Here is an 18,561-nt window from a genome sequence, read left to right as displayed (position 1 = left end):
CCTTACTGGGTGGTGAGTAGAGAGTGTCCTTGCATTACTTTGCTGGAGCAGGAAATGAAGAAGCCAGAGTTCACTTTCTGCAACAAAGAAACAGTGGCTAACATGTGAAACATTTGTAGATTCCTCAGTATACTGTATAATAAAACATTAGGGGAATGGGACTGGATCTTGTGCACAGATATTGTGGACAATCCTGTGAAACGTGGACTGCCTACAGATGTCACGCTTAACAATTCCATCAGCATTGCCTCTGAAAAATCCTGCAAATCTATTGGGAAGACAGGCAGACAAATGTCAGTGTGCTGGAAGAAGCAAAGACCACCAGCATTGAAATGATGTTCCTATGCCATCAACTCCACGTTGTCCGAATGCCCAATCACCATCTCCCAAAGCAGTTACTATACTCCCAACTCAAGAATGGAAAACAGAATGTTGGTGGATAGGAAAAGAGATTTAAAGTTGGGCTTGAAGATAACCTTGAAAACTGTGGCATAGACACCAAGAACTGGCAAGCTCTGGCCCTTGAGTGCTCTAGCTGAAGGTCAGCTGTGACCAGCAGTGCTGCGGAATCTGAAGAGGCACGAATGGAGGGCAAAAGGGAGAAACGTACCAAGAGGAAGGTGCGTCAAGCCAACCCTGACTGGGGCCACCTTCCATCTGGAAACCGATGTCCTCACTTTTGCAAAACATGTAGGTCAAAAATAGGGCTCCACAGTTCCCTACGTATCCACCGCCAAGACACTGAATTTAGAAGGCCATCATACTCAGATAACAAGGGATCACCTAACTGAACTGTGGACAATTGAAAAAAGCTTCTGCACCAGAGGGAACAATAAATAAAATGGTGTTTGTGACTCAAAAGTATTTGTGAAAGCCATTTCTTCAATTTCTTCAATAAGTGGGAGATATGGGGTGAATGTTCAGCTTCTCGGCATTTACACTACATGTTGCTGGCAAAATGTGACTTTCCAAGTTTTGTCGCTTTTAGTAATGAATAAAGCAATGCTGCCCCCTATCTGTGTCTATTAAGAACATATTTAAAAGTTAGTATGGAATAATGTACCGTATGAATTTCAGGGAGAGGAAACTGATGTACTGCAAATGTCTGGCTGCAAAGCACTGTCAATTAATCCAAGGTGGAATCTTCTTAATTAGAAATGCTTTGAGTGACTATGCAGAAGATTTTTCTGATCAAATCACTGCATTCTCTCTGCCAAATATAAGCAAAAATCAATAGAAGCGCATTTTGAATACAGGAGCCATGGATCCCAAATTCATTACTATACCCCAGTGGCTCTCAACCTGTGGGTCCCTTGGTGTTTTGGCCTACAACTCCAAGAAATCCCAGCCAGTTTACCAGCTGTTAGGATTTCTGGGAGTTGAAGGCCAAAACATCTGGAGTCCCACAAGTTAAGGACCATTGGAATATACATTTACCTTGTTGCAGTCAATGAAACTTCTGAGAGAACATGTGAGGAAATGAGTTTAGCTATAGGAATCTTTTGGTTCCAAACCAATAATCCCACTTAAAGGTTCCCAAAATGTGTGATCCATTAAAGCAGGAGGTGAACGGAAAGCTGATCTTGGGGAGAACAGAAAAGGAAATGTGGGATGGGAAAAGGAAAACTTTTCAGTTAATTATCCAAGTGTGAAGGATACACACGCTAAAGCCATTCAAGAGGATTCACTGTAGCTCACTGCAAACAATATACAAAATAAGAAAATAACATCATAAAATTAGAGGAGTATCAAAAATAAAAAAAAACTGACAACAATCTATATGCTAACAGATGGCAAGATGAGGGGGTGTGAGCTCTGATTTTCAGCCACAATGGCCCTGATACTTCAAAAGGGTAATAATGGATGCCTGAAGCTCTCTTCCTGGGGGACACAAATCACACCTTACTCATATATTCCATTCATCCATTCCAGATAAGGCCCCACAATTTTCTTGCTTCATTGGAACAACAGACCAGCCAATACAGACTCCTGTTCTTATCCTTCTTCTCTTAAGGCCCTTCTGTTTTATGGCAGCGTGCAGAGAACAAACCACACACCAACCCCGAAGTAATTCTAACCATCCCCAAAAAGACATTTGTATAGGATTAATCTCAGTATCAGTTGAGAAACATGCAGCACTGGGAGAAAAGCCAAATCAGATGTTCTGCTAATTGATCAATTGTGACAGCAGAGGAGTATATGTTGCAGTTATAATTCTCTAGATCAGGGGTCCTCAAACTAAGGCCCGAGGGCCGGATGCGGCCCTCCAAGGTCATTTACCCGGCCCTTGCTCAGGGTCAACCTAAGTCTCAAATGACTTGAAAGCACACAACAACAACGATCTTATCTCATCAACCAAAAGCAGGGCCACACTTCCCACTGAAATACTAATAAGTTTATATTTGTTAAAATTATTCTTCATTTTAATTATTGTATTGTTTTTAAGTGTTTTTTGTACTACAAATGATATGTGCACTGTGCATAGAAATTCATTCGTGCTTTTTTCAAATTATAATCCGGCCCTCCAACAGTTTAAGGGACTGTGATCTGGCCCTATGTTTAAAAAGTTTGAGGACCCCTGCTCTAGATCATAATCATAGCCCAGCCCAATCCTAGTTCAAGAAATCCTATCCATTGGGGAGGCAGGGGGAGATATGCTCGTTCCAGGACTTACATGACAACTTGAGCACCTTGGTAACACCTATATTCTGAGGCCTCGTGCATACATAGATAGGTAGTTCACTCATAGGTCCTATTCAGCATAACAATATCTATCTATCTATCTATCTATCTATCTATCTATCTAAGAATTATGCTGGATAGGACCTACGAGCTATCTAGACCATCATTCTCTTTATACAGTGTTCAACCAGGTGTCAATGAATAAGACACGATTGCAGTAGCATCCTTCTTTTCATGTTACCAGGAGCTGATTCATAAAGGCATAAAATCTGATAGTGGAAGCAATATACAGTTATCTTGAATTATAAGTGGTAATGAATCTGTTCTCCATGAATCTAACCAATTCCCTACCAAAGCCAGAACTATGTCTCATGGCAGTGAATTCCACTGCTGAACTATACACTGTGCAAAGAAATAGTACCGGTAGTTCCCATTAAATGTCATGAATTGCCCAGTATTCAGCCTCTGTAGCTGACCCTGGGTTCTGATATAAAGAGACAGACTGCTTTCTATACACTTTGTTCAAATTGTATAGTGTTATGCAGCTATGGTCACATCTTTCCTTACTTGCCCTGTTTCTACATTATCTGTTTCACTTTGGGATTCCAACCCAAACATCCAAAGCTCATTTCACCCTAAAAAATAGAGATGCCAAAATGGGATATCCTACAGTAGACATGAAAGAAGTGGGCAGAAAAATAGAACTTGGGTTGTGTTTAAATAGGACTTTAAATTCAATGCAAAAGCTTGAAAGGATAAATACAACAGATTTTAAAATAACTTAAACATTTCTAAAGTTAACACATTAAAATTTATTAAAAGACTGTATTTGTTGCCATCAGCCTTGAAGTCATTTCTGACTTACGGCAACTCCCAAGATGTTTTCTTGGCAAGATTTATTCAGAAAGGGGTTTGTCTTTTCCTCCTACTGAGGCTAAAAGAGTGTGATTTGCCCAAATTGATCCAAGGGAGTTCCCTGGCAAGGATCAGAACCTCAGGGCACTTCTACACAGTCCTAAAACCAGCACAGAAGTGGGTTTAAACACTGCTTCAGTGCAGGTTCCTGTCTCCACCCACCCACCAAACCCTGGCCATGAAGCCACCCGGAAGCCCCCCATGTACCCCTAAAACTTACAAAAAAGGTCTCTGGTCGCCATTAATCCTCTTCTTGCATCCTCATAGCAAAAGAAAATGACACTGAGGAGTGAGGAGGAAAATCTCTCCTTGCCCCCCCCCCCCCCCGTCTCCTTGCACAACATTTTTCTGTGCCAGGAGGACACAAGAAAAAGATTTAGAGACCTTATTAGTAAGTTTTAGGGGTAGAAGGAGGGGTGGGGGGAGGGGTGGGTGCCCTCTCGTACCTTTGGGATTCAGGAGTCCAAAAGGTGCAGGATGGCAGTAGGGACAGACCCCTGGGGTCATGGAAAGTGAACCCAGAAGTCAGTTCCCACAGGCCCAATACCTTATTGGCCCTGGGCCTTTCAGGAATCTAATTAGGTATTCAATTAATTTGGTTTCCTTGGTTTGTTCTGAATTAATTTTTTTTTTACCAGAGGTGTCATTTTACCAAGACAGGTCCTGCATTTTGGGACTGTCTGGATGGGCCCACCAGGGGTTCAAACCACTACACCATGCTGGTCCTCTATACAAATAGTTTAAAACAACACTGCGCAACATTAAAAAGCTAACCTAGTTTGTAAAAACGTGATGGTAGTAAAATGTTTCAATTTACTGACACAAGGACAGGGGTATTCCAGCCTCCCTAGGGAGGAAGTTCCAAAGTCTGGGAGCAACCATTGGGCCATGGGCACCAGAAGAGAAGACACAGGGCAATATTCTTTCTTCCCTGTTCTTCAAATGTTGTTACTTTCTTGGCTGTTACTTTCCCTTCTCTGCCCTATTGCTGAACATACTCTCCTTTTAGCATAAGATCTGTCCCGTGTCTTGATCCAAGGAAGCCAGAGAGAGAGAGAGAGAGAGAGAGAGAGAGAGAGAGAGAGAGAGCCTACTCACTGACTGGTAACAGTGACCAGAATTCTCCCAGCTGTTTCTCTGTGTGGTTGTTTGCTTAATTTCTCCAGAGAAGCTCCTGCATGCTGGCAAGCTTCATGACAGATAGTTAGTTATTCAATAGGTGAAATTATTCAGTGGTGAAATCATTCCTAATATGGAGCCAAAAGCCTTAAGGGTCATTCCATCAACCACTATGGTACCTTCCAAGCCACTTAAAATGGCATACAGTAACAAAAGTAAAAGAGGTCAATTATGCAGAAGAAGAAACGGCAACAGATAGAGCTTTTGTAATATGCCACGCCTACTGGAATCTCCTCTTTTTCACAACTATTACAGGTACAAGAGTCCTATCCTGTTTTTTTTACTCAGAAACTCTACCTAAGCACCAGAGTCCTACCAGGATGATTGGACGGGCAAACCTATGCATGTGTCCTCTCCTTTTAGGATCACATTGATCATAGATGCTGTACACTATGCCTTTGCTATATGTGAGGTTTCACTAAGGACCACTCATATAGAGTAAAACTGTGGAGATGACATGATGGCACACCATAAATCAAACTTACTGTACAATATTTGCACATTCAAAATTGTATATGAAATGAGAAGTGTGAAGGGAACTGCTACTGTATTAATAGAGCTGGTTTGATTAGACATGCAAGGTAATGGAGCAAAATGTGGGTGTTTTGAGGGAAAGTGTAGAATGTAAATGAAGATTTATTGCTAACCACAAATGTCTTTATTAAATACTCATATTCTGTCAAAGTACCACATAATGGTAAATTATTACTACAAGATTTTGATTGCTAAGTATTACAAAACAAATACTTGCAAGTTAGTATTATTATGGATGAATGACTGTTGGTGTACAATCTTCACATATAAACTGACATGTATGAAATTTGTAAGAGAGGGAAAAATGCTAATATATTTTAAGAAAAATTGCCTTCCTTTTAAAGGATTCTATGATATCTGAAAAGAAGATTCCAAATACAGTATGCTCCCCATATCTGCAGGACTGGTACCTTCAGTTTCATTTCCTAAGTCCTCCAGTAGACATTTGTTGAATTGCATTCACTATTATCAGCAATTTTCACTAACAATTTATAGACCAGAAACATGCCCCCTACAGAGATGAGGATCATATTGTAATGCTATTATATAAACTTTTACAAATGTATGATGAGTAAGGACAGAATTTCTTTGCTCTTTGTTCAAGAACGTAAATATATAAAATTGTTTTGTTTTGTTTTGTTTCTCTAGATAAGCATATAACAATAGATAACAGTACCACTCTCAGGCTACATCAATCAAATGTTCAAACTACAAAAAATATTTAAGAGTGTATTCAAAAACAAAATGTATGAATTATACTTGTTACGTTTTGTCAAGTTGGCTTCAATCTATGGTGACACCATGAATGAGAGGCTTCCTTGAGTTCCGGCCATCAGCACCCCTTCTCAGGTCTTGCAAACGTAGAACCATGGCTGTCTTTATTGAATCTTCTGTTTGCTGATGGCCAGAACTCAAGGAAGCCTCTCATTCATGGTGTCACCATAGATTGAAGCCAACTTGACAGCATGTAACAACAGGTATAATTGCGGGCAGCACTGAAGACCGACAGGCTACAGGTTCGAATCCGGGGACAGCATGGATGAGCTCTCTCTGTCAGCTCCGGCTTCCCCATGCGGGGATATGAGAGAAGCCTCCCACTAGGATGGTAAAACATCAAAACATCCAGGCGGCCCCTGGGCAATATCCTTGCAGCAGCCAATTCTTACACACACACACAATCTACCATATATCCCAGTTCAAAGCAGATAGTATGGGATTTTATTCAGCTGTGTGGAAGGGGCCTGAAACAACTCCATTGGCTGCCAATCTGTTCCTGGGAAGAATTCAAAGTGTCTGGCTATGGCCATTAAAGACCTATATGGCCTGGGTCCAAACTATTAAACCCAATTTCCCTATGTGAGCTTGTCTATGGTCTAAGACAGTGGTTCTCAACCTGTGTGTCCCCAGGTGTTTTGGCCCACAACTCCCAGAAATCCTAGCCAGTTTACCAGTTGTTAGGATTTCTGGGAGTTGAAACCCAAAACATCTGAGGACCCACAGGTTGAGAACCACTGGCCTAAGATCTGTGGAGGAAGGCTTTCTTTCAGTCCTGTCACCATTAAAGCCACATTTGGTGAATACACAAGAAAAGTCTTCACAGTGACTGCTCCCAAGTTATAGAATTTCCTATCCCACAAAGTCAAATTGGCCACCTTCCCTGCTGTCTTTCCACTGGTGGATAAATACCTTCTTACTTAAGGAAGATTTTGGCTTGTAGCGTGTTACGTCAGATAAGTATTTTAATGAGACATGATTTAAAAAATATTTTAGAGCATATTTTAATGTTGTTTTAAAATTGTTTTAAGGTGTGTTTTTTAAAATACTTTTATTTTACGTTTTGTATTAAGAGTTTTAAAAATTATATTGTGATTTTCTAAAGTTGTATGCTGCCTTTCTCCTGTGCTGGGAGAAAAGTGGGATATAAATAAGACAAATAAATGAAACAGTTATTTGGATAGCATTTATACATTCTTTTGAGCCCCTGGTGCCACAATGGGTTAAACCCTTGTGCCGGCACATTGCTGACCGAAAGGTCGGTGGTTCGAATCCAGGGAATGGGGTAAGCTCCCATCTGTCAGCTCTAGCTTCTCATGCAGGGACATGAGAGAAGCCTCCCACAGGATGGTAAAACATCTGAGCATCCCCTGGGCAACGTCCTCACAGACGGCCAATTCTCTCACACCAGAAGTGTATTGCAGTTTCTCAAGTCGCTCCTAACACTAAAAAAAAATACATTCATTTTAGAAAAGAAGGATCTCTTTCCTGTATCCTACTTTGAGCTGGATTTAGCTGACCTTGTGATAAATGCTTGGAGGGAGGGGGTTGGGTAATGTGCTCAATGGTGCCTCTATCTTCTGTAAATCTTTGTTCTCTTTATTGTGAAGCAACAAATTCCCCAGTGTACACAGGTGATGAGGTCAAAGCAGTCATGGAGTTGGGGAGAAGAAGAGGAAATAAAGTATGCTGGAATACTGTCATGCAAAACAACAGGAGAAAGTGGGCACATAACTTGCCTAAAGGCTAGCTGACCCATACAGTAGCGGGCTATTCAACCTGTTTGCAGTATCTTCATAATATGATGCTGGAAGAGTACAAATGAGTGGCCTAGTTTCAAAGCAAGAGTATGGCCACTAGGAAGGACTCTTGCATTCTAACTGAAAACAATGTTAAGCTTGATGAGTTCAGAACCAAGAGCCTTCTATGATGTAATGGTTCGAGTGTCCAATTCTGGGCACCACAATTTAAGAGAGATACAGTATTGACAAGCTGGAATTTGTCCAGAGGAATGCAACTAAAATGACCATGCCCTATGAGGAGCGGATCAAAGAGCTGGTTATGTTTAGCCTGCAGAGGAGAAGGTTGAGAGGATCACCATGTTTAAATATTTGAAAGGATGTCATAAGGAAGAGAGGGGGCTTGTTATCTTTTGTTCTGGAGACAAGGGTTCTTTCTACACTGCCATATAATCCAAATTATCAAAGTAGATAATCCACATTATCTGCTTTGACCTGGATTATCTGAATATGCACTGCCAAGTAATCCCATTCAAAGCAGATAATCTAAATGTTATATGGCAGTGTAGAAGAGGCCTAGGACACGAAGCAATACGTTCAAATTGCAGGAAAGAGATTTTACCTGAACATTAGGAAGAACTTCCTGACTGTAAGTGCTGTTCAGCAGTGGAACTCTCTGCCCCAGAGTGCGTTGGAGGCTTCTTCCTTGGAGGTTCTTAAACAGAGGCTGGATGGCTATCTGTCAAGGGTACTTTGTGCTCTTCCTGCATGGCAGGGGGTTGGACTAGATGATCCATATGGTCTCTTCCAACTCTATGATTCTATGATTCTAGGAGTATTAAACTAGGAGTATTAAACTCTGGGAGACCAGGGTTCTATCCATCTATGGAAACCCATTGGGTGACCACATTCTCTCCATTTCAGAGGAAAATAATGGCAAACCTATGAACAAATATTGCTAAGAGAACTCTGTAATAGTTTGCAACAAAGGACATGAGAGAAAATCTCCAAATTCTGGCACTCGCACAGAAGAAAACCTGTTTCCAAGCCACTTAGGGTCAAGAATGATCTCAAATCATTTGTTGGGAGGAGGTTGGTTTTTTTTTTTTTTACGTTTTTTAATATTTTCAGCCTGCAGAGCATTAAGAATTTGCTTATTACTATATTCTTGGGGAATGCAATGCCAAAACTTGCCAACTATTAATTTGCCAGCTGCTATGAACTTGAACAGGTTGGAATTAAATTATTTTGGATTAAATACTTCATATATTAAATTCTAATGTATCTGGTGGTGGGTTTATTATGTATTTGCCCTGTTTATTCACCACTCTACAAGGACATTTTTAAAATGTTAAGTGAAACTGGGTGAAGGCAATAATCCAATGTAAATAGAAAATCAATCTAGGATCCCAAGGCATTTCATTAGATGGGATTGAATGAATTGTACACATCCCTGCAGCTTGCCCAGATGTTCCCTGATGGTCTTTGAGAATGTAATGCACATTTTATTCTGTATACATACTTGCAAGACATCATATTCTGCAATTCTCTATACCTTGACATACACAGTGTTTCAAAATGATGGGTCCAAATTCAAAGCAGTAAATTTCACGATGAAAACATGTTAAAAGAAGCTGTGGTAGTGCAATGGGTTAAACACTCATACTGCTGAACTGCTGACTTGAAGGTTGGCAGTTCGAATCCGTGAGACAGGGTGAGCTCCCGTCTTTCAGCTCCAGGCTCTTGCCAACTTAGCAGTTCAAAAACATGCAAATGTGAGGAGATAAATAGGTACTGCTTTGGCAGGAAAAGGCAAAGAGACACTCTATGATGCTATGAAATGGTTTAATGAGTTATCAAGATATCACATTTTACTAACCATTTTGAGCTAGAAACAAATGATAATAAAAAATAACCCCACAAATGAAGAATATCTCATTCGGCCTTATATTGCAGATAACCATCTGCACAGGAAGAAGCATCTAGCAGAAATCCTTTGAAACTCTATTTCACCACCCTTTCAAGGGGCAAGAGTTCATTCATGGGCAGATAGTAGTTGCGGGGAAAAATAGCAATTTCAAATAGGATCCATTGTTTTGAAACACACTGTAATGCTTGTATAATTTTACTGCAATTTTCTCTCTCATAAACATGTAGACACCCCACACCATCCCTTCTTGTACTGAATGGGTTTTTGTTGTTGCTTTTTGTGCTTCGCTTTTGTATACGCACACCAAACTCTGATAACTCAAAGCTTTACATCTCTGTGGTTTTAGATACGGAAGCCGTGTCCAACCTGTCCTCTTACTCAACATGCATGCTTATTTGCGCTGTCCAGTGGCGATGTTGACTTCACCTAGGAAACCACACCTGTTCCCTGGCAATGAGAGCAGCTGTCACATCACTCCCTCACCTCCCTTCTTTGCAAAACAAATGGGGTTCACCACCATCGCTTTCCTCCCCCTCCCCCAGTTTTCACACTTCATGAGGAGATTCACTTTAAGGCCACGGGTATGAGCCAGTGTGCGGAGGGAAATACCATGCCTGGTGATGCAGTTTGATACCACTTGAACTGCCACGGCTCAGTGCTATGGAATGCTGGGAGTTGTACTTTTACAAGGTTTTAAGCTCTCTCTGTGAAACGTGTAGTACCTCATCAAACTACAACTCTTATTTTTTTTTTGTAGCCCTGAGCCATGGCAGCTACTGTCAAATTGCATTGATTCTCCAATGAAGATGCACCCTCAGATTGAAGGATTTCATGTTCCAGCTTCCTCACAAAAAGGAACTTCTTCAAATCCAGCATTCCCCTGGCAGGAATCAGCCAGGCCTTGAAGCAGCAAGGCTTTGTAATGCTAATCAAGGTGATTAATTGCAACATTCACATTTGCCTCCAACAGACAATGTTTTCTCCCACCCTGGACATTCCACAGATATATAAAGCTTCCTTGTCTAGTTTCCAACAGAGCTCATGACGTTTGAGGGTTTTTTTTCCCATGTCAGGAGCAACTTGAGAAACCACAAGTCACTTCTGGTGTGAGAGAACTGGCTGTCCGCAAGGAATTTGCCCAGGGGATGCCCTGATGTTTTGATGTTTTACCATCCTTGTGGGAGGCTTCTCTCATGTCTCCGCATGGGGAGCTGGAGCTAACAGAGGGAGCTGCCTTTTGCCTGTAGTGCAACACACATTCGTAGGGAACCCGGCGCTAAATCATTCGTAGACAACCTGATTCTGGGTCGGGGTTTTGCACATAGCAGAGCATCTCCCTCACTACGATCTATTGAAAGTCAGCCCTCGACACCTCTGAGGATGCCTGCCATAGATGTGGGTGAAATGTCAGGAGAGAATGCTTCAAGACACCTACTAACCCAAGGGGTGACCATCACTCATGGCCAGACAGCCCGGAAAACTCACAGCAACCCTATAACTCCCATGATTTCACATCACTGAGCCAGGGCAGTAAAAGTAGTGTCAATCAAACTGCTTTCATCGTCTAGTGGCTGCACCGTCAAAAAAAAAGATGCCATTTTCAAGCTTCATCACAGAAAAAGGACTTGCCAACACTCAAGAGCGAAAAAGTCATTGAGGATCTCCATAGAGAGATTAGACCAGTCATGGGCAAACTTTGGCCCTTCAGGTGTTTTGGACCAACTCCCAACATTCCTAACAGCTTCAGGCCCCTTCCTTTCCTCCCTCAGCTTAAGTGGCTGAGGGGGGAAAGGAAGGGGCCCGAGGTTGTTAGGAATGTTGGGAGTTGGTCCAAAACACCTGGAGGGCCAAAGTTTGCCCATGACTGGTCTAATCTCTCTATGGAGATCCTCAATGACTTTTTCGCTCTTGAGTGTTGGCAAGAGCGACCCCAAAGAGTGACCATCACTCAAAAAACTGATTTTGTCATTTGGGAGTTGTAGTTGCTCGGATTTATAGTTAACTTACAATCAAAGAGCTGAACTCCACCAACGATGGAATTGAACCAAATTTGGCACACAGGACTGCCATGACCAACAGAAAACACTAGAAGGGTTTGGTGGGCATTGACATTGAGTTTTGGAGTTGTACTTCACCTATATCCAGAGAGCACTGTGGACTCAAACAATGATAGATCTGTAGCAACTTGGCATGAATACTCAATCTGCCCAAATGTGAACACTGGTGGAGTTTGGGGGAAATAGACCTTAACATTTGGGGATTGTAGTTACTGGGAGTTATAGTTCATCATCAAAGAGCATTCTGAACTCCACCAAGGATAGAACTGGGTCAAACTTCTCACACAGAACCCCAATGACCAGCAAAAAATACTGTGTTTTCTGGTGGTCTTTGGCGACCCCTCTGCTATTCCCTTGCGAGTCCCCCAGGGGTCCTGAATCCCAGGTTGAGAAATGCTGCCTTAAGGCCATCCAGTCCAACTCCCTTCACCAAGGCAACGAAACATAACCAAAGACCTCCTGACAAAGAGCCATCCATAGATAGATAGATAGATAGATAGAAGATTCACACACACACACATATGTACACTAGCTGTCCCCTGTCACAAGTTGCTGTGGCCCAGTCTGTTTATATGTGTTTTGTGTGTGCATATATGTGTGGATATATTTGTGAATATATGTGGTTTTGCGCATGTGTTGTAATGTATTTTTTTGGCTTTTTAAGTTCTTTCACTGTGTTTTTCTGTGTTTTTATGAGTGACGGTCACTCCTTTGGCCTGATAGGTGTCCTATGTCCAAATCTGGTGTCAATTCACCCAGTGGTTTTTGAGTTATGTTAATCCCACAAACCAACATTACATTTTTATTTATATAGATGACAGATATAGTATCATAGATTTGAAGGGGACCCCTAAAGAAGGACAATTATATGTTGTATGTTCCAGAGTAGGCAAACCAGACAATCTCTACATCAACAGTGACAGAGAAAGAACAAAAAAAACTCTTTATCAACAAGCGGTGGCCAAAAAAACCAATGGGATTTTGGCCTGCATCAATAGGAGTATAGTATCTAGATCCCGGGAAGTCATGCTACCCCTCTATTCTGCCTTGGTTAGACCACACCTGGAATATTGTGTCCAATTCTGGGCACCACAATTGAAGGGAGATACTGACAAGCTGGAATGTGTCCAGAGGAGGGCAACTAAAATGATCAAGCATCTGGAGAACAAGCCCTATGAGGAGCCGCTTAGGGAGCTGGGCATGTTTAGCCTGAAGAAGAAAAGGCTGGGAGGAGATATGATAGTCAAGTATAAATATGTGAGGGGAAGTGATAGGGAGAAGGGAGCAAGCTTGCTTTCTGCTGCCCTGGAGACTAGGACGCAGAACAATACCTTCAAACTACAAGAAAGGAGATTCCATCTGAACATTAGAAAGAACTTCCTGACTGTGAGAGCCCTTCAAGCAGTGGAACTCTCTGCCCTGGAGTGTGGTGGAAGCTCCTTCTTTGGAAGCTTTTAAACAGAGGCTGGATGGCCATCTGTCGGGGATGCTTTGACTGCAATTTTCCTGCTTCTTGGCAGGGGTTGGATTGAATGGCCCATGAGGTCTCTTCCAACTCTATGATTCTATAAGCATAAAGAAATTACATATATTAGAAACCAACACTTTCTCGTTACTTTCTTTTCGAGATCACCAGACTGGGTCACAACAACGCGTGGCAGGGGACGGCTAGTATATATAAAATAACTTTTGAAAAAGTGATGAAAGCGCCAGAGGCCTTTGTGACTTTTGTCCCTCTCGGTCTCTTTTCCCTTCCCGACTGGAGGCGCCTTTCCTTTCAGGGCAGAGGGCAATCCCCACTCGAGTCCCCGAGGCGCTCCAAGCCTCGGAAGGCAGAGGGCGAGTGGCTGCCCTGCTCCAGAGACCTCCCTTCCTCCGCTCAGTTGGCAAAGGGAGGAAGGAAGGAAGGAAGGAAGGAAAGGAGGGGAGAGCCCTTGGCCTTTCTCCTTCCACAATGGCAGGATGTAAACAACAGCCGAGGCGTCGGGGGAAACCTGCGGGGAGAGGCGGCTGAGCCAGGAGCGTACCTTGCCGGGGCGCTTCTCCCGGGGGGGCTCCGCGGCACGTCCCACGACTTGTGCCACCACATCGGTCCCGAGGGGAGCCTCCTCTTCACCGGCCCCGGGGCTCCGGAGCCCGTCCCAGCCCGGCAGCAGCAGCAGCAGCAGCCTGGCCTCTTCCTCTTGGGGCCATCGGGCCAGCCGCTTCGTCCGCCCGGTTCCTCTTTCTTCGGCGCTTCCTGCAAAAGGGGAGCCGCGGGGAGCCTCGCGCTGGGTGAGAACGACGCACGTACACACACACACACACACAGCAGCAGCGGCAACAACAACAACAACAACTCCAGCCCCTGGGAAAGGCTGGGACAATCCTTGACGCAGAGGAGACGCTTCTCCCGGGCAAGTGGGAACACGTTCCCGCCCCACGAGGCTTGGGGAGGATGGAGGGAGGCAGGGAGGGAGGGAGGGAGGTCGCCTTGAGGGGAAGGACGTGCCTCCTCCCGGCAGCAGCCGCAGGGGGTTTACCCCCAAGAGGAGCAAGGCAAACCCCTGGAGGAGGAAACCTCCTGCGAGCCCTGGAGGAATGGGTCAGACCTCACAGAGAGAGGTAGACCTCCTCCTGTTGGAAAGACGACTGGGACACTCCCTCCCTCCACTCGGGAAGCAAGCCAAGCGACTTTCCCTTCGCAGATCTTGCCCTGCTGCTGCCACCAACGCAAGGCCCGGGCACACTCAGACTTCTCCTTCTGATTAACCAAACCAAGTGCTCGGCAGGCCTCTTTTTTTCTTTCTTCCCTCTTTCCCTTTCCTGTCCTTTCCTGTCCTTTCCTGTCCTTCTTTTCTTCCTTCCTTCCTTTTCTTCTTTCTTGCTGTATTCCTTCCTGTCCTTGCCTTCCTTCCTTCCTTCTCTCCTTCTTTCTCTCTTTCCTTTTTTCCTTCCTTCCTTCCTTCCTTCCTTCCTTCCTTCCTTCCTTTCCCCTTCCTTCCCTTTCCTTTCCTTTCCATTCCTTTCCTTCCTTCACATCTTTTCTTCCTTCCTTCCTTCCTTCCTTCCTTCCTTTCTTTTCCTTTTCTTCCTTCCTTCCTTCCTTCCTTCCTTCCTTCCCTTTCTTTCCTTCCTTCCTTCTTTTCATTCTTTACATCTTTTCTTCCTTCCTTCCTTCCCTTCCCTTCTTTCCTTTTCTTCCCTTCCTTCCTTTCCTTTCTTCTTGTCTTTCCTTCCTTCCTTCCTTCCTTCCTTCCTTCCTTCCTTCCTTCCTTCCTTGATAGCTGTGTTGCTGAATGGCAAATCAAATTGCTGCCCTGGGAACTAGGGCTCTGCCTCAGAGGAGTGTCCTATGTCCTATGAGGAGCGGTTTAAAGAGCTGGGCATGTTTATCTTGCAGGAGAGAAGGGTGAGAGGCATATTTAATACAATCATAGAATCATATAGTCGGGAGAGACCTCGTGGGTCATCCAGTCCAACCCCCTACCAAGAAGCAGAAAAAATAGCATTTAAAGCACCCCCAAGAGATGGCCACCTAGCCTCTGTTTAAAAGCCTCCATATAATAATCATAATAATCTTTATTTATATCCCACCACCCTCTCCCAAAAAGGACTTGGAGCAGCTTACAAGGCGCTACAAGTTTAGCATATAACATAAGTATACATGAGTATAAACACAATATCACATAAAATTTATGAAAACAATCACTATTAACATATCAAATAAAATAAAAACACAGTTTAAAACACAGACCATCTGTAGTTAAAACTAGCTGCCTTCAAATCACAACTAAATTGCCAAACTATTAACCCTAATAAAAGATAATTTATAATAAGGGAATTTATAGTTTTGTCAAGGACACCAGGCTGGAATGATATAATAAGTTTAGTCTTGGCCAATCTGCAAAGGGACCATCAACCACAACCAATGTTGCTAAATCTGTGTACATTTGACCAAGGTTCTATATTCTACATTTTATATATTTATAGCAGATATGCATAGTAACGTGGGTACTGGAACATTCATGTGAATGTCTCACTATCCTTTTCTATAATTTCATTTTTTATTTCCCATAAGAGAACCAGGGAGATAGGAGCCCCTTGGAAGCCTTATGTACCCCAATTTGTACCTCCCAACCTGTGGTGTGCAGGCCTCCAGAACTGGGTACCCCTGCAACCACAGCCCCTTATGTGTGTATAATCTTGTTTATGCTTTTTGTATCACTATATGAAATTATTGGAGAAGTCACCAGCTGAAGTCTTGCAGTGACCTTTGCCCACATTTCCTTGTTCTGGGAAGATCTGCAAGCATCTTGCCAGGCTACATTTGCATTTGACAGGATCTATCAGCTATCTCAATGGAACCTATACAAACAAGTGGCCCAGGGGATAACAGGAGCCGAATGGTCCACCCTTCCTCTTTGTCACTGCTTGGACAATACATGACAATACATGGGGTTTCCAGTCAAGGGATAACCATGCCACCATCTTGGGAAGGCTATTTTCCCCTTTGTTATTCCCAGCCATTAGACATTTCTGTGGACACTATTTTCTGTTGAAATATATAAGGAAGTCTGGTGGTCGAGCCACTGGGCTTAATCAGGAACTGGAAACAAAAAGGGACAATGAAGGTTTTGGGAGACCCATCAGGGTCATTGTGCCCACATATCAGGGATATTTAATCCCATCATCAGTCATCATTTCCTCCATCGTTCTAAGACCTGCCAGCCCCTCTGCAACCATTGGAAGAGGGAAATTTACAACAAAGGCAGGTGGCGCCCTTCCATTGGCTGGGAACAGTGGGAATTTTGAACCTGAAAAGTGTATAAAAGTGCATGTTCTATTGCAGTGGTTCTCACCCTGTGGGCCCCCAGATGTTTTGGCCTTCAACTCCCAGAATTCCTAACAGTTGCTAAAGTGGCTTGGATTTCTGGGAGTTGTAGGCCAAAACACCTGAGGACCCACCAGTTGAGAACCACTGTTCTATTGTGTTATGGATCTCAGCTATCTTTCAGCAGGCTACTGCAAGCTGCCATCACTTTCAGGTGAAATTAAATAAATACTTCTGCTTCAATTTGATGAGAGTTATTCTGGAATATTGGCTTCTCTTTCTCACCAGGGTAAACCCACAGTGTCCTGGATCTCACTATCCATTGCCGGTCTAAATTGCTCGATAACACCCACACAACCTCAGCTTAAAGATGTTCAAAGATGGAGAATTCACGCACACACACACACCTGAGGCAATTTCCCCTGCACTGTTCAGCACTTGAATAGAGTGCCTGAGAGGGCGAAAGGATTGGACGGGTCCATTTTAGGAGTGCTATACAGTGGGCCCTTAGTGTCTGGTGGGGTTTACATCCAGGACCCCATAGAATATCAAAATCTGCAAATGCTCATCCAAATTAAAAATCCATCTACTAGACCAATATACATTACACAGAGGATCCCAATCCAACCTCAGTTTGAAAACCTCCAAAGATGGAAAATCCACCACCTGCCCAGGAGTTGCACTGTTCCACTGCTATTCAGCTGTTGATCAGACTGCTTGGGAGGGTGGGGAGACTCCCCATTTTTGGAGGGCTTTAAGGCAGTAGTTCTCAACCTGTGGGTTCCCAGGTGTTCTGGCATACAATCCCCAGAAATCCCAGCCAGTTTACCAGTTGTTAGGATTTCTGGGAGTTGAAAGCCAAAACATCTGAGCACCCACATGTTGAGAACCACTGCTTTAAGGAGAGGTTAGTTGTTCATTCGTTCAGTCGTCTCCGACTCTACGTGACCTCATGGACCAGCCCACGCCAGAGCTCCCTGTCGGCCGTCACCACCCCCAGCTACCTCAAGGTCAGTCCGGTCACTTCAAGGATGCCATCCATCCATCTTGCCCTTGGTCGACCCCTCTTCCTTTTACCTTCCACTTTCCCCAGCATAATTGTCTTCTCTAGGCTTTGCTGTCTCCTCATGATGTGGCCAAAGTACTTCAACTGTGTCTCTAGTATCCTTCCCTCCAATGAGCAGTCAGGCTTTATTTCCTGGAGGATGGACTGGTTGGATCTTCTCGCAGTCCAAAGCACTCTCAGAACTTTCCTCCAACACCACAGTTCAAAAGCATCTATCTTCCTTCGCTCAGCCTTCCCTAAGGTCCAGCTCTCACATCCGTTGATTACTACAGGGAATACCATGGCTTTGACTAGGCGGATCTTTGTTGCCAGTGTGATGTCTCTGCTCTTTACTATTTTATCGAGATTGGACATTGCTCTCCTCCCAAGAAGTGTCTTCTGATTTCCTGGCCACAGTCTGCATCTGCTGTAATCTTTGAACCTAGAAATACAAAATCTGTCACGGCCTCCCCATTTTCTCCCTCTATTTTCCAGGTGTCAATCATTCTTGTTGCCATCATCTTGGGTTTTTTGATGTTTAGCTGCAACCCAGCTTTTGCGCTTTCTTCTTGCACCTTGGTTAGAAGGCTCCTCAGCTCCTCCTTGCTTTCGGCCATCAGAGTGGTGTCATCTGCATATCTGAGATTGTTAATGTTTCTTCCAGCAATTTTCACGCCAGCTTTGCATTCATCAAGCTCTGCACATCGCATGATGTGTTCTGCATACAAGTTAAAAAGGTTGGGTGAGAGTATGCAGCCTTGCCGTACACCTTTCCCAATCTTGAACCAGTCTGTTGTTTCGTGGTCAGTTCTGACTGTTGCTACTTGGTCCTTGTACAGATTCCTCAGGAGAGAGACAAGGTGGCTTGGCATGCCCATCCCACCAAGAAGTTG

At 43.6% G+C, this 18,561-nt stretch overlaps 1 protein-coding gene across 3 annotated transcripts in view; it reads right to left on the bottom strand.

Annotated features, from left to right (window-relative positions):
• The window catches only part of DGKZ (diacylglycerol kinase zeta), a 198,283-nt gene that overhangs the window by 136,102 nt on the left and 43,620 nt on the right, over positions 1-18,561 (bottom strand). Inside the window, exon 1 of one of the 3 annotated variants that reach the window (XM_067462746.1) lies at positions 13,838-14,205. The exons of 1 other annotated variant lie outside the window; for it this stretch is intronic. In XM_067462746.1, coding sequence (XP_067318847.1) covers positions 13,838-13,899 — 62 coding nt within the window. In that variant the 5' untranslated portion in view covers positions 13,900-14,205. Of the gene's footprint in view, positions 1-13,837; positions 14,206-18,561 lie in introns of those variants that run through there. One more of the 3 variants, XM_060763903.2, reaches the window with a different exon arrangement.

Source organism: Anolis sagrei, chromosome 1 (assembly GCF_037176765.1).
Source record: "Anolis sagrei isolate rAnoSag1 chromosome 1, rAnoSag1.mat, whole genome shotgun sequence".
Classification (NCBI taxonomy): domain Eukaryota; kingdom Metazoa; phylum Chordata; class Lepidosauria; order Squamata; family Dactyloidae; genus Anolis; species Anolis sagrei.
This window is presented reverse-complemented; position numbering and strand designations above follow the sequence as displayed.